Raw genomic sequence first — 17,130 nt, 5'->3', positions numbered from 1 at the left:
AGGATCTCATCTCGGTACCTAATGGCAGTCAGGCTACCTCTGGCGAGCACATGGAGGGCTGTGCGGCCCCCCAAAGAAATGCCACCCCACACCATGACTGACCCACCTCCAAACCGGTCCTGCTGGAGGATGTTGCAGATAGCAGAACGTTTTCCACGGCGTCTCCAGACTGTCACGTCTGTCACATGTGCTCAGTGTGAATCTGCTTTCATCTGTGAAGAGCACAGGGCGCCAGTGGGGAATTTGCCAATCTTGGTGTTCTCTGGCAAATGCCAAAGTCCTGCACGGTGTTGGGCTGTAAGCACAATCCCCACCTGTGGACGTCGGGCCCTCATACCACCCTCATGGAGTCTGTTTCTGACCATTTGAGCAGACACATGCACATTTGTGGCCTGCTGGAGGTCATTTTGCAGGGCTCTGGCAGTTCTCCTCCTTGCAAAAAGGCGGAGGTAGCGGTCCTGCTGCTGGGTTGTTGCCCTCCTACGACCTCCTCTACGTCTCCTGATGTACTGGCCTGTCTCCTGGTAGCGCCTCCATGCTCTGGACACTACGCTGACAGACACAGCAAACCTTCTTGCCATAGATCGCATTGATGTGCCATCCTGGATGCACTACCTGAGCCACTTGTGTGGGTTGTAGACTCCGTCTCATGCTACCACTAGAGTGAAAGCACCGCCAGCATTCAAAAGTGACCAAAACATCAGCCAGGAAGCATAGGAACTGAGAAGTGGTCTGTGGTCACCAACTGTACCACCTTCCTAAGTGGACAGTTTGATTTCACAGAAGTGTGATTGACTTGGAGTTACATTGTGTTTAAGTGTTCCCTTTATTTTTTGAGCAGTGTATATACTTTGAGTTCACAGTAGGCTATGAAGAATTTGAACACAGCCAAGGCCTCCAGACTGACATTTCCCTTAGTGGCAGTGGGGCGACTAACATTTTCCTTTGGTTGCACCAGCTCATGATTTGGTTCCACCCCCCAAAAATTGAAAAGTGTAATAGACTGCTGAGATGGTATTCAATAAATAAGTTATTACATCTTTTCATTTTATGATTCAGCATATTTTTATGTGCAACCTAATCCAGTGATTGTCATGGATTTTTGGTTGACAGTTAGACTATTGTTATATTTTCTGTTATTTTTGGGGGTTCTAAAGAAATTAATTTCCAAGCATCTTCGTGTGCTAATATCATAGACACATTTATTTGGGGCTAATAATAAGTGGAAACAAATTAGCCTATGCAATCACAATGGCCAATGTCATTATCTCAAAGCTATATCAAATATCTTGGTTGTAAAATATGGGTGTACTGGGACAACTTTTCTCAGATGACACAGAAGGACGTAGGGAAGTCAGAACGTTCCTAATGTGGAGTACGAGCTCCCTGTAACAAATTGCCCAGTCCGACCATGTTTCGCAGAGTAACAAACAAGAAGTGGTTTTGTGCAGTGTAAGTAAAGGTTTGAAACATTAAATATTTATTTTAATTTAACCTTTTATTTAACCAGTTGGGAACAAGTTCTCATTTACAACTGCAACCTGGCCAAGATTTATATTTTTATTTTACCTTTATTTAACTAGGCAAGTCAGTTAAGAACAAATTCTTATTTTCAATGACGGCCTAGACACAGATTTTTTTTACCTTGTGAGCTCGGGGATTTGATCTTGCAACCTTTCGGTTATTAGTCAAACGCTCTAACCATTAGGCTACCTGCCGCCCCAAAACAGTGCGACAAAAACAACAACACAAAGTTACACACAAACAAAAGTACAGTCACTAACACAAAATAAAAATAGAAAAATCTATGTACAGTGTGTGCAAATATACAAAAGTACAGTACCAGTCAAAAGTTTGGACACACCTAGTCATTTCAGGGTATTTCTTTATTTAGACTATTTCTACATTGTTGAATTATAGTGAAGACATAAGTCTGGAAAATCTGGACTCATGTATAAACAAAAACGTATGTTTGTTGTTGAACGCTGTCGAATGCCGAAGCTGAAACCTGCACTAAAGACCTCGGTTTAAAAGCTGACAGTGTTTTTATATACTTTTATGTTGAATCCTGTGGCTCTGTTGGGCTAAATTGCTATGAGCGCTGCTATCTGTCCAGGATCCGGACAGATTCCACTGTCCAGAGACGCGAAAGCCCAGCTAGCCTAGTTTGCTCGGCGGCCTCAAAAGGAGGCCGCTATTGAATGTTTCCAACGTTGCAGGAGCTGTGTTTACTTTGCTTTGTTCCAGGACAATGTGGACAGTGTTGACTTTCAATGTAGATAATGCTTCCTTCCGGAGGACTACAGGAGTGAAGTAGCTACTCTTAGCAAGCAAATAGCAAACCTACATAAGCTACTGGAGAAGCCACGGCCACCTACTTTTTCTTCCATCCCAGTAGCCGGATGCCGCTCTGGGCTGGTGGAAATTTCGTGCCGTTTCGGCTCTCCACAGCAGGCGGGACGGTTCCATCCCCGAAGGGGTCTCCCCCTTCCCTGGAGAATGGAGCTGGTCTCGACTCAACCAACGAGCCATGGAGGTACGTCACTCGCTGTGGAAGTTGAAGAAGGCGTCCTCTGGCAACGGGCATCTCCATGGAGATGTTGAGCCCGGAACTGACACAGACCAGAAACAGCTTTGCCCGCCCTGGATCCAGAGGTTCCGGTGCCTTTGTCCGTGGTGGCTTCCCAATCAAGATCGGATCCGGAGGTACCTGCGTCTTTGTCCTCGGCTGTGTCTCCCTCTCCGGTGACTTCTACCTCGGGTTCAGATCCTCGGACCTCCCAGCCTCACTTGACTGTGAGGCTGCATGAGAGACTGGCTCATTCAACATCACCAGCTGTCATCATAGGCAGGTCTATGATGAGAAACATCTCAGTTCCCAAGGCAAAAACCCTGTGCTTCCCAGAAGCATGAGTACAGGGCATAAGGCTGCTTCTGACTGTTCTACCATAGATGCTGGGAGCTGATGCTGTCGTAGTCCATTCGGGTTCAAACGATCAGGAGGGCTAGCTCGGAACATTAACAATGGACTTTAAAGAACTGATTTTAGCATTAAAAAGGCTGCGGTGTGAAAGATTCAGCAGGCTGCTGGTATTACACATCTGGCTAAAAGACTACTGTAGCTCTGCTGGAGTCACTTGTTTTGATAACTTTGACACCTTCTGGAAAAAGGAGATACTCTACAGGAATGAAGGATTCCATCCAAATCATCTTGGCTCCTGGACTCAAGGCTGCATTGAAACGATGACTGGTAAATTATCCAAGACCAGCTCAGTTAATCCCTACCGTTGTGACAATGAGTCGTCATAATGCTGACAATGAGTCATGATTTTAGGGGCATTTGCAAACACAACGTAAGTAATTTAATTTATATACACCTAATTGCACTGAATACATCTGTTTATCCTACAGCTATTGTAAGCAGTAATCATGAGCCTATAAACCAGAGTTACACTGTTAGCACTAAGGCGGTGTGCTATAGTAGGAAGACCACTTTATGCAGCTCACTTTGAACTATCAGCTCCAATGTAAATAACATGAGGTAGTTTTTAATGTTTTACTGAGAAGCCTATCAAGCATCCCAGAAAAATGCTAAAAATAGCCCATATTAACATATGTAGCCTAAAAAACAAGGTCCATGAAGTCAACAACTTGCTTGTAACAGATGACATTCATATTCAGACTTTCTCTGAAACTCACTTAGATAATAACTTTGATACAGAAATTCCAATGGAGGTGGTGTTGCGGTCTATATTCAGAACCACATTCCTGTAAAGCTTAGACAATCTAATTTTAAGTACTGTTGAAGTAATAGGGCTACAGATTCATCTGCCTCACCTAAAGCCCATTCTTGTGGGAAGCTGCTATAGACCACCAAGTGCTAACAGTCAGTATCTGGATAATATGGGTGAAATGCTTGATAATGTATGTGATATCAACAGAGAAGTGTATTTTCTGGGTGATTTTAAATATTTACTGGCTATCATCAAGCTGCCCACTCTGGAACAAAATTCAAACTGTAACCAGTGCCTGCAACTTGGATCAGGTTGTCAGTCAATCTACCAGGGTAGTTACAAACAGCACATGAATTAAATCAAAAACATGTATTGATCACATTTTTACTAACGCTGCAGATATTTGCTTTAAATCAGTATCCAAATCCATAGGATGTAGTGATCACAATATAATAGCCATATCTAGGTAAACCAAAGTTCCAAAGGCTGGTCTAATGTAGTGTATAAGAGGTCATACAAAAATATTTGCTGGTCTGTGGTGTGTAATGAGGAGCAACTATACACTGCACTTGACGCATTTATTCTACAATGTAGAAAATAGTAGAAATAAAGAAAAACCCTTGAATGAGTAGGTGTCAAATTTTGACTGGTGCTGTATTTGTACACCCCTTCGAATGAGTGGATTTCGCTATTTCAGCCACACCCATTACTGACAGGTGTATAAAATCGAGCACACCGCCATGCAATCTCCATAGACAAACATTGGCAGTAGAAGGGCCTAACTGAAGCGCTCAGTGACATTCAACTTGGCACCGTCATAGGATGCCACATTTCCAACAAGTCAGTTTGTTAAATTTTTGCCCAGCTAGAGCTGCACCGGTCAACTGTCAGTGCTGTTATGGTGAAGCGGAAACGTCTCGGAGGTGATAGGCCACACAAGCTCACAGAATCGGACTGCCGAGTGCTGAAGCACGTAGTGCGTAAAAATAATCTGTCCTCGGTTGCAACACTCACTACCGCGTTCCAAACTGCCTGTGGAAGAAACATCAGCACAGTAATTGTTTGTCGGGAGCATGTTCTCTCGAGTGATGAATCAGGTTTCACCATCTGTCAATCCGACGGACTAATCTTGGTTTGGCAGATGCCAGGAGAACACTACCTCCCTGAATGCATAGTGCCAACTGTAAAGTTTGGTGGAGGAGAAATAATGGTATTTTGCTGTTTTTCATTGTTCGGGCTAGGCCCCTTAGTTCCAGTGAAGGGAAATCTTAAAGCTACAGCATACGATTACATTCTATATGATTCTGTGCTTTCAACTTTATGGCAACAGTTTGGAGAAGGCCATTTTCTGTTTCAGCATGGCAATGCCCCCGTGCACAAAGTGAGGTCAATACAGAACTGGTTTGTCAAAACAGTGGGGAAGAACTTGACTGGCTTGCACAGAGCCCTGACCACAATCCCATCGAACATCTTTGGGATTAATTGTAACGCTGAATGTGAGCCAGGCCTTTCACCCAACATCAGTTCCCGACCTCACAAATGCTTTTGTGGTAGAATGAAAGCAAGTCCCCGCTAAAGGACAGCATAGGTTTCATGCTAGCTAATCTTGAGTGTTAGCCTGGGAGAAATTACAGGAGAGACGGTTGGGACGAAAATAACGCAATGTTAACTGTCCTAAAATAAAAAATGTAAAGGTTCAACACAGGCCATTGTCTCTAGTTACTTTTATAATGTTAGTAAAATATCAACCAAGTGAATGAATATTTAAAGATGACATATGACATGTAATCATTATGCCTTAATCAATCGACTTGATGGGTCAGCTTCTCACACAATCTCTACTCAACAGGTTAGTGGTTACAAATATATATATATATATTTATGATTCTGGTAGTCAGTTACCTTGTGTCAAGCCATGGAAATGTGATGAGTTTTCCACTTGTGAAGAGGTGTGCACATGACAAGGACAGCTGGAGTGTACTTGATTGGTAGCGCTAAGCATGAATTGTAATTGAAAATTGTGATAATCATCTCCTTATTCCAATTAAAGTGAGATGAGGAAAGTATGCTTAATATAAATATTGTGATAGATTTTAGTCCAATTCATACTGCAAGGCAAAATATTGTGGTAGATTTTAGTCCAATTCATACTGCAAGGCAAAATATTGTGGTAGATTTTAGTCCAATTCATACTGCAAGGCAAAATATTGTGGTAGATTTTAGTCCAATTCATACTGCAAGGCAAAATATTGTGGTTGCGCAACATTGCAATGTTGACGCATGGTTCATTTTCAGACATTTCTAACCTAGAGCATTCATTATTCAAATCGACACAAACATGACATTATGTCTGATAGTACCTGTACATATGTTGAAAGTAACAAGCATTACAAACCTGAAACTTGGAGATAAGACATATTGTGCACTTATCTGCTCCTTTTACTGCTTTATCCTCAAATGTTTCTTTCTCTCCAATTGCATCCAAAGGAACTTTGTGACGGGAGACTGAACAAAAGCAGACCCGTGTTTTCAAAGTCTCCTGTCTTGTCGGCCTCTTATCTTAATTGGACAATTCCCATGGAAGACTGAAGCTCTTTTAGAGAAACAAGGTTTAGAAATGTTTGTTCTAACGGGCAGCTTCAAGTCTAATATCTCCTCCCTATACAACAGAAGGTGAATCCATTTCCTCAATTTTGCCTTGTCCCTCCCAGTTAGTCTTTTGTTGCCATTCATCTTCTGTGAAATTGTCAAATCTGATAACATGACAATGATAATAGGGAGATACATCATCATCAATCTATTGTCTCTGTGGAGCTGTAACAAATCCTATATATTATTTGCAGTCGTGCTTTGGATGCACCTTACAAGTTTGATAAGAAGTTAACAGTGAAAGTGGACACGGTTACCCTCACAGCTTTATAACCCACAAGGTCAACCGTTGTCATGTTCACTGAAAGTATTATTGCCTTAGAATGTAAGACTCACTTTCTAAGGCCCCATCTATGTTCTCTATGGTGGTTCTCAGGCCCACGCTCCTTATCTGTGTGATGCTGAATGGCTAGCTGGGGGCCTCGGAGCACCGCTATATTACATATTTGCTAAGACTCACCTGGGAAATGAACAAACAGCCTTTATTGCAAGGCCACAGATGTGATTTGTATCTGACCATGCTCCTGAGCCATTCTAAAAGCACTTGTTGCTGCATTTTCCTCAATAAATATGTTTGTGTCTCTCCAGTTTATTTTCTATCACAGTGCTGTAACTGGAGCTGTGTATTTCTTGAATCCCGAGCAAAATCCGTATGTCTGAGATATAGGAGGCTGAGCTTAGTTGATATCACCCTGTTTTTGGTTAACAGTTTGTGCCATTTTTAGATTTCAACATTCTATATACTTGAAGGGCCACGTGTTTTAGCGTGCCGTTTATGCTGTACATGTCTGGTGCCTGCTTTCCGACATTAAATCCATGGTTTCAAACCGTTGCATACATGTATGTTCACTGGCCCCAAAATGACAGTGAGAAGTGAAGCCCCTCAGTTCATTTCTTAAACTGCATCATATTTATGACAGCATCTTGAAAGAGCAAGAAAATGTGGCCTTCAATGGTTGGTTGTCTGGAACCCACTGCGTTATTGGTCCCTTATTAAAGATATCGTTAATATCAAATACTACCTGAAATACTGAGCAGCTGGTTGCAATTTGCCTAACCCTTGCAAATAAAGTGAGCACAAAATAAAGATTTATGTTAAATAAATTGGGTGTGACGCGGATAAAACCCAATCATCTTTTATTCATGATTCAATTAAGTACAGTGCAGAGGTGTGTGTGTTCTTTGTCTGTGTGTCTGCTGCATAGCTCAGTATACAGTACATGTTTGTTCATGTGCTGTATAGTTCGATACACATCAACGGTGTGTGTGTGTCTCTCCTTAATGTATAGTTCACTACACATCTACCTGTCAGTGTGTGGGCCTGTGGGATGTTTAAGGGGATTACCATAAAGACTCCCTGGACACCAATAGGTTTATGTTATCAGCTCTACTGTCATGGTCATTAAAGGGATGGACTTGCACGGAAACATAACCTTTCATACAGCTGTCTGTGGAGTCACACATGTAATTATAATCATTAGAATATAAATCATACACCCAGTGTTTTAGACTGTATTTATTTACTGTCTACTGTTATTTCAAATGACAGATAAAATACGTTCCCAAAACATCACCTCTTGCTTTTCATCTGCACTTAAGACAACACACACACACACACACACACACACACACACATATAACATGGCATTCAGTGGAGGTTCCTCAGAGGAGGAAGGGGAGGACTAGTGCTTGACTTGGGCAGGAGCTTACCGGAGCTAAGGACCAGCACCTCAAATGTCCTACTGCTTGAGGTCCTGTTCCTCTTATACAATATTAGATCAAAAGTAATGTGGACCTCCTGCACCTAAGTACGTACATTACCGGCACCCAAAATGAGTACCGACACCTATTTCAGTCCAAGTCAAGCACTGGGGAGGACCATCCCACTCAGTGAATTTCAGAATAAAAAAAAAAGGTTAAACATTAGAAAAGTTATCATTTTTAGAAAAAACTATGCTAAATATATTCTCATCACCAAATAACTGATTAAAACACTGTTGTGCTATGAAAGTCTACAGTAGCCTCAACAGCAATCTGTAGGGTAGCACCATGGTGTAGTCCTCCTCTGGGTACATTGACTTCTATACAAAATCTAGGAGGTGCATGGTTCTTACCCCCTTCCATAAACGTACACAGTAATTATGATGACATCTGGAGGATGTCCTCCAACCTATCAGAGCTCTTGCAGCATGAACTGACATGTTGTCCATCCAATCAAAGAATCAGAGAATGAATCTAGTACTGAAAGCATAAGCTACAGCTAGCCGTTGATCATGACTCTCAGTTCCATTACATTACACCTAAGAGTCATTGGACGAAGGCTTCTTCTGTACGGGGGAGTTTTGTTAAGTGTAAGAACCAATGCTGGAGTAGAGAAGCAGGTACAGAGAGTGAACCTTTTCATTTTGCATAGACATGGAACAGGACAGGAACAGCATCAGATGCGTGTAACTGGTGATTGAGTCCAATGAATCGCTAATGCGTGTGACAAGGGAAGCTGGTGTGCGTAATGGTGGCAGGAGTGCGTAATGCTGGGCAGCCTGGCGCCCTCGAGCGCCAGGGAGGGAGAGCGGGAACAGGCGTGACAGTTAAGAGCCCCGACTCTCGGTCTGAACATTAACACGCATCGCTTCCGAAACCGTAGCGTAAGCTTACTGACATTATCTTTCATTTCAGTGAGAAATAATGATAAAAAAGGTTAAATTGATACACACCTTTATAGGATTAGTGTTCCCACATGGCTATATCTCCATGTTACAGTGCATGTTTACAGAAAACGGATGCAAGTCTTCCTGTGCTAATTAGCTATCTGTGTCTCCTAATACCTGTGTGTAAACGTAAGACTGATATCACAAACATGTTGTCACTGAAAAATACGGACAGCTTTTTAACGATGTTAATGCAGCCAATTTTAGACTACTCAACAATTCGACTCCGAGAGGAATGCTATTTATGTTAGCTAGCTGGCTAAGGCTCTTCACCACTCCAACTCTTCCAAGTCAAGGTAAGCTTTTGGTTTTATAAAAGTATTGCCTCCGGTGTAACTGCTAAGCTACGTGCTGTACACTGTACTGCTTGCTTGATTGTACATTTGGATTGTGGGTTTACTAACGCTTTAGTTGTAGTAGCTATGTTGAGTTTAGCTAATATGGTGACAACGATGTAGGCTGTGTTGCACCGACCGCCACTGATGACATTACATCACATAGCATAAGCTATAGGCTTGTCAACGTTCGGGCCCACTTCACATGTGCTTTCCGATAGGCCAGGCTGAGTCATGGTACGCCATTGTGGTCCCAGCAGGAGCGTAGGGGGGATCAGATGGTGCCGGCAGCTGCGGCTGTGACCCCCATGAACCACGGCCCACCGCCTCGGTGCAGGTGAGCTGATACTGTGTAGCAGAGGCGGGGGAGGGGTAGTGCATAACACAATCTTGACACTGTGAGACTCCAGCAGGTGTAAAAGCTGATCTGAGTACAGTTCTTAGGAGCTAAGGAAGCATGCAACGTGACACCGCACTGCGTCAGTGGACGGTACAAGGGGACTTTTCGGGGGTGTTGTACTATAAGGGTGACATTTTCATAGAGCAAAGTAATGGTGCAAAGTGCAAAAATTATAATCTTGCAGTGTGATTTAATTTGAGACTTTGCTCTTACAATGTCCATTATAAACTAATAATTAGGAAAAACAGGAAACTATTTATGCTCATGTATGTATCATTTAATCACACATTGTTGGAGAAAAGTATAAAAATAAGTCAAATTGCAAGATTATAATATTTTGCACTTGGCACAATTGTTGCACGAGAAAAATGTAGCCTTATATCCTGTTCTGGAGTGATTGGAGTAAACATCTTACTATTTTATGAACTACAGTATAAAGTTTCGATATAATAAGACTCAGTATAATGAGACTCAATAAAAATGTGACTTCCACATGTATAGTAGTGATTTCCATGCATCTACACTCTTAGAAGTAAATAGGTTATTTTACTGTCCCCATAGGAGAACCCTTTGAAGAACCCTTTTTGGTTCCAGGTGTAAAACTTTTTTCTAAGAATGCACCTGTACACTTCTCTAGTGCATATATAACATGGCTTGAAATGACCCAAATGAGTGGTGCTCGAAACCAATTCCAGCCTTGTTTTGTGAGTGGGCATGCAGTGATACAGTATCTCTCCCTACCTAGACTAGAGTCATGAAGGGCTCTCATCAGGAAAGTGTGAGATTGAGCCCTGAGAGCACCAGGACACACACTGGTCTGGCCGCAGTACTATTTACAGCTTTAGACGGGGTCTTATGGCTGTTGCACAACATGGAGAGACACTGGGCTCTAAAGATAGGGAGATGATTCACTGTCTAACGACTGGCTCGGCTCAATAAAATATCGACCAGGTTGTAACACTTTTTTCGAATACAGCGGATTTGTTTTTGGAGGACGGGTTTGTTTTACTTGTTTGGGTGGGTGTATTTATGTATTAGTTCAAATCAAATCAAATCAAATGTATTTATATAGCCCTTCGTACATCAGCTGAAGTGCTGTACAGAAACCCAGCCTAAAACCCCAAACAGCAAGCAATGCAGGTGTAGAAGCATGGTGGCTAGGAAAAACTCCCTAGAAAGGCCAAAACCTAGGAAGAAACCTAGAGAGGAACCAGGCTATGTGGGGTGGCCAGTCCTCTTCTGGCTGTGCCGGGTGGAGATTATAACAGAACATGGCCAAGATGTTCAAATGTTCATAAATGACCAGCATGGTCGTATAATAAGGCAGAACAGTTGAAACTGGAGCAGCAGCACAGTCAGATGGACAGCAAGGAGTCATCATGTCAGGTAGTCCTGGGGCATGGTCCTAGGGCTCAGGTCCTCCGAGAGAGAGAAAAAAAAGAGAGAATTAGAGAGAGCATATGTGGGGTGGCCAGTCCTCTTCTGGCTGTGCCGGGTGGAGATTAAAACAGAACATGGCCAAGATGTTCAAATGTTCATAAATGATCAGCATGTTCGAATAATAAGAAGGCAGAACAGTTGAAACTGGAGCAGCAGCACGGCCAGGTGGACTGGGGACAGCAAGGAGTCATCATGTCAGGTAATCCTGGGGCATGGTCCTAGGGCTCAGGTCCTCCGAGAGAGAGAAGGAGAGAATTAGAGAACGCACACTTAGTTGTGTGTGTGTTTGTGCATGATTGTGTGTGTGCATCTATTAATCAGTTTTTTTGTTGTTGGTACGAGGCACAAAACTAGACCTTTTACTAACCAAACAACCAACCATGTCCAAAATAGCATCTCACTAATTATTCATAACATTAACCTGTGTTGTTTGGAATCGGGCATAGAAAAAAAACATTTTTGATTGACCTCGCCCTACCCATCTAGATGAAAGGGGTCACTCTGGGCGCGTCCCAAATAGCGCCATATTCCCTATGTAGTCCACTTCATAGGAAATAGGGTGTCATTTTTCTGGGGTTAGATTTCGCTTGGCTCTGACCATCTATCAGTTCTTTGACCTCCACAGTGACGTGCCCCGAGCTAATTTGAATTCATGTTCACGGGTTAATCAGAGAATTTATGTAAATCCCAAAATGGGTTTCATTAGTGTGCCTAAAATTATGTATTTGGCAGTTCTTACTGAGTAATGGTGATAATGCCCCGCAATTGCTGGGTTCATAGAAGGCAATGGGTGGTTATTTTAGGATGAGCGGGTTCGGGGTTGACATGGAGGGAGAGAGAGGATTGCTCTGTCTCTGTACAATACCTTTTGGAACTCATTTCAGTCAATAATTTTAATGGGAAATTCCCTCTTTTCTGTCGAGGGGGATCCCATTGAATGTGTCTTTTGAACAGTACTGTGCTGTGCTGTTTAAAAAAAAAGTGTACTGTACTATCTTTAATCAGGTCAAGTGAACCTGCCCCACATCCATTCTCCTTTTATCTGATTGCTGACTCTCCAACCCTTAGAACACACACACACACACACACACACACACACACACACACACACACACAGTCAACACTAGTGTTTTATTATATTATATTCAGCTGCGCTACCCAAGACACTACTTACTTCATACTTGACTTATGTACACAACAGGCTAATGAATGTGCTATAAGGATATTACTATGCATTCTACATCTCCTATTACTTGCTATTTTTGATTTGACTCTTTTTATTATTGATTATTGTACTGCATTGTGGAGGGAGCTAGCACACATGCATTTTGCTGTACCTTTATGCCTGCGTAAACTGTGTACGTGACAATATATTATATTATATTTGATTTGAATCGCAAAACTGTCAACTGTCCTCCTTGCCTTTGTCTTTAACAGTAATAAATGTTTCAGGTCAATGGCGTTGCATACCATTGCTCAGAATTATTCTATAACCCTGCCACATCATTACCATCAATAAAACGTGCTTTCATTGACTTGGGTGACAATCTAGTCATTTCCCACTAACAGGATGAAGCTCTCTCACTAAGTGGTGCACCTGAATACTAAGTACACTATTTTGCAACTAAAAAAGGCAGGCATACAATCTGTTATTCAGGATAAACACTGCATAAATTCACACTGTGTGCTTTCTTACACCGAAACCATTTTAACATCACACTTTGAAGATGATAAATATTGAAAAATGCAGATGGATGTTCCTTGCCCATGAGTTGTGCTTCAACGGAGTTGTTCCGAGGCATGAGTCATATTTGAAATGAACAAGATCAATTGAAATGAGAGATCTCTCTCTGGAAGCCATTACTCTTAATTTAGTTTGTTCGCCCCTGTCGATTTGGTTGTTTAATGAGATGGGAGGAACATTATGCCAAAATCAACATACCACTGGTTTCCCTTTGTTCATTTTCCTTTTTAAAGGAGAGTGGAATCCCAGATGTGTTTTCAGATGTTATAGATAGACAATTGTTAAAGGGGAGGAGAGATTAGGGTTGAATGAGACATACAGGTTAGAGAAGTGGGCACGCTAACCTGTACTCAAGATATGCTGCAGTGTTACCCACCTTTTTTCCTTTCAGCCTTTTGCTGTGCAGCTCTGTGTTTTTTGGGGTGAATGTGCAGCTCCCCTGGACATCATTTTTGAGGTTACGTTCCTTGTTCACAGGGCACAACGGAAGGAAATTGTACATATGGTATCCTCAGAGAATTCCTGTCGAGCAGCAAGATGTACTGTGTTAGGTTCTAATTTCTGGTACAGTAATCCAGACAGACGCAGAGAAATGCTCAGACTAAATGTATTCACCACACTAGGTGTTGCAGCTGCAATTGCCCCATATAGATCACAAGCACATGTATTTCTAACTTCCGACTAGACCTCCACCCCCTTTCCGATCATGCCCCCTTCCATGTCTTGGATGAAGGATACTGAGTTGGTTTGCTCATGTTGGTGGTATTGTGTCCCAGCTCGAGTCCAGAATCTTTGTACTCCACCGTACCTTTCACAGATCTTCTTATCAGGCGAGGCCTTGAGTTATGTGGAGTACGCATTCCTACAGTCTACTGCCGTCCACTAGATAGTTACACTTCTCATACACAAAGAGCTTAAACCTAACAATACTTTAGAATAAGAATATATAAAAACTGTCAATGAATCTGCCTGTGGGGCTGACAGAGTTTGGTCTGGTGCAGGAGGGACAATGAGACAGAAGTCTGCATCCCTTGGCCGTATTCATCAGGCCAGATTGAAGAGCTATTTCACAGGGCCCATGAGAAAGGAGTGAGAGAGAGGGTGTGTGTGTGTATCCGTGTTACAGACACATATAACTGTGTGTGTGTGCATCTGTGTATATGCGAGTCAATAAGAAAGCGTGTATGTATCAGTGAATTAGACTGCGTGTGTGTATGTGGAGAGAGGAAGAGAGAAAGGATGGCGTACAGCACACACTCAGTCCCTGCTTTCCCGGGCCTTTCCACCTGATTCAAACCACAGCAGCTGGGCAGCGATAAATTGGAAGGCAGACCGGCGCCGGTCTCCCAGTCTAGGGCTGTTACAGTAACCATATTACCGCCACACCAGCAGTCACTAGTCATGACCGCAGTCAAATTCCACGTGACCGTCGAGTCACGCTAACTACGCTTCTCCAAAACTGTGCTCTGATGCCACTGATGGTCATTACTAGCGTAACCAAACTTGCTAATGGCCTGGAATCAGCGTTCTATTTTCCCTCTAATCCCTCTGACGTCAATGCAAATGCAATGGAAAACACTTCATGAGAGCCCTGGCATTCAGAGTTTGAGCAGAATAGGATCATCAGTTGCTTAGTGAGAGCCAGCTCCTCATAGCTGGTTGATGCATGGAATGAAATGAGTGTTCCTATAAGCCATGTTGCATAACATTTCAATAAGCTATGCCATTGCGTGAGAAAATAGTTTTTATGGCCTCTATTTAAAATCGCATCAGTTTTCTGTAAACTATTCTCTTATGGAATACGCCAGGAGGTGCCGATTCTTCGTATGTTCAATTGTATTATTCTTAGTATTAAACAATATAAAGTAATGCCACAGGAATATGAAGTAAATCTTGTCTGCTAAATGAGCTAGTGTAGCCCACAGCCATGTTGCGTAGCCAGATCAGGGCCTAACATAAGGACAACTCAGAACATGCTATTCTGTTCTTCTGAAATAGGCTACATTTTCTTCATACCATGTTTGTTTAGACCTGTCTAAAATAAATGATGTAGACCTTACAGTGAAATGTTTACTTATACAAGCCCTTAACCAACAATGCTTTAAGAAGTTAAGAAAAACATGTTAAGTAAAAAGAGATAAGAAAGAAAAAAAATAGGAGTAACAAGTCAATAGGATCAATAGGATCAAAAACATGTTAAGTAAAAATAAGTTAAAAAAAATAAAAAAATAGGAGTAACAAATATTTAAAAAGCAGCTGTAAAATAACAATAGCGAGGATGTGCCGGTACAGGGTGTACCGGTACAGAGTCAATGTGCGGGTACACAGGTTAGTCGAGGTACTTGAGTTAATATGTACATGTAGGTAGAGTTAAAGTGACCATGCATAGATGATAAACAGAGCGTAGCAGCAGCGTAAAAGAGGGGCCTGGGTAGACCTTTGATTAGCTGTTCAGGAGTCGTATGGCTTGGGGGTAGAAGCTGTTTAGAAGCCTCTTGGACCTAGACTTGGCGCTCCGGTACCGCTTGCCGTGCGGTAGCAGAGAGAACAGTCTATGACTAGGGTGGCTGGATTTATAATGGATTTATTGTGAAGGTATATTACATGGATTTATGAAACTTTTTTTAAATGTAGATGTTCCAAAGGTCTGCATCAGTGGCTTGTATGCTGTCTGGAAGCCAGCAGATGCTAAATGTGTTTATGTTAATTAACGGTCAATTACCGTGAGACCTGTAGTTATTTGCTTGACAATCACCAGCTGACAAAATGTTGTGACCGCCACAGCCCTACTGCTATAATCCCCTATTGACATTCCCTCTTGTCTTTTCTTGTCCATCTATCTGTCTGCAGTGGTGTCTAGTGGCAGTGAGTCGGACCACAGTGAGGGCAGTGTGGAGAGCAAGGCGTCCGGCCCCGGTCTCCATGAGGGCAAGCAGCGCACCGACTCAGGTACATCCCTCTGGAAGTATACCGTCTCTCTGTAATTTCAACAGCCTGACCCTGCCATGCATACGACATCACAAATATACACAATGGAGTAATACAACCTTTTGATTTTGAGATATGGGGGTAAGACAGTACTAAGCGTATAAGCCTTTTATCAGCTATATTCTTGAAGAATCAATGGGTATAGGAATCAAAATTAACCGCAAAACTATTGAATAACAGGAAATCTTCGAGACTGTGCCTTTGACCCCTTGGCCCTGTTTGTTTGTCCAGTGTTCAATGGGGGGCCGATCAGGACCCCCACTGGGCTGGGCTGGTGCCCACATGGCAGCCTGCTGTCAGAGAGCCGCTCCAGCCTAGCCAGCGAGCCTCCCCACAGCACCACTGCCCTAGCAGCCCCACCTGAGGACTACGACACAGACCACAGCCGGCCCTCCCCTAGTGAGTACACCCATATGCACATCTAGAACTCGACATTGTCTATGTGGCTCAGTGTGTTAGACAGAGCATGATGCTGGCAACATCAGGGTTGTGGATTTACATCCTGCATTAGCCAAATATGTGTGACTGTCAATGTCGCCTTGGATAAAATTCCCTGTCAAATGGCCATATTATATTACTACATCTATCCATACCCGGGGTGGGTTCTAATCCATTAAACCATGTCCTTCTCCTCTGTTCTCGTTGAATCCTTTCAGTGCACCTGACAGTACTGGATAGATTTGAGCAATTTGGGACAGATACCAAGAGGGGCACCTGTTTTCTCTCTCCTTCCCGTGTTGCGTTCCCAACAATAATATTTCTAAATGCAGAATAAATATGTGCACACCTACTAAGACGCTGAGCTCATGAACATCATTAGATGTTGATGGTGCTGAGTAGCTTCCCAGCCATGTGGGCCTACATCAGACTAGAAGAAACCTGAACACGAGTGTTTACTGAACTGGACCCCCTTAGCCCACTGGCAAACTGAGTAAAGCTCCTGTTTTCCACCCCAGGAAGGAAACCCAGTCCTCAGGTGTTCTTGCTTCAACAAGACCCCCCTACCTGTTTCTGTTTCCACCAGTGGGTGCAGTGTAGTGCCACTATGGGGTGTCCATGTTTCCTCTGTGCCCCAACTGCTATCCCTGCCCTCCAGAGGCAGAATGCTTGCTGGCACAGCTCAAGCCCAATT

At 42.8% G+C, this 17,130-nt stretch overlaps 1 protein-coding gene across 5 annotated transcripts in view; it reads left to right on the top strand.

Annotated features, from left to right (window-relative positions):
• The window catches only part of LOC109892925 (double C2-like domain-containing protein beta), a 303,986-nt gene that overhangs the window by 61,005 nt on the left and 225,851 nt on the right, over nucleotides 1-17,130 (top strand). For all 5 annotated transcript variants that reach the window (XM_031826820.1, XM_020485811.2, XM_031826817.1 and 2 more), the window contains 2 exons: nucleotides 15,861-15,959; nucleotides 16,230-16,397. In XM_031826820.1, coding sequence (XP_031682680.1) covers nucleotides 15,861-15,959; nucleotides 16,230-16,397 — 267 coding nt within the window. The remainder of the gene's footprint in view (nucleotides 1-15,860; nucleotides 15,960-16,229; nucleotides 16,398-17,130) is intronic.

This window comes from Oncorhynchus kisutch, linkage group LG6 (genome assembly GCF_002021735.2).
Source record: "Oncorhynchus kisutch isolate 150728-3 linkage group LG6, Okis_V2, whole genome shotgun sequence".
NCBI classification, from domain to species: Eukaryota; Metazoa; Chordata; class Actinopteri; order Salmoniformes; family Salmonidae; genus Oncorhynchus; species Oncorhynchus kisutch.
The sequence above is the reverse complement of the archived record's forward strand: the minus strand, read 5'-3'. Positions and strand labels throughout refer to the sequence as shown.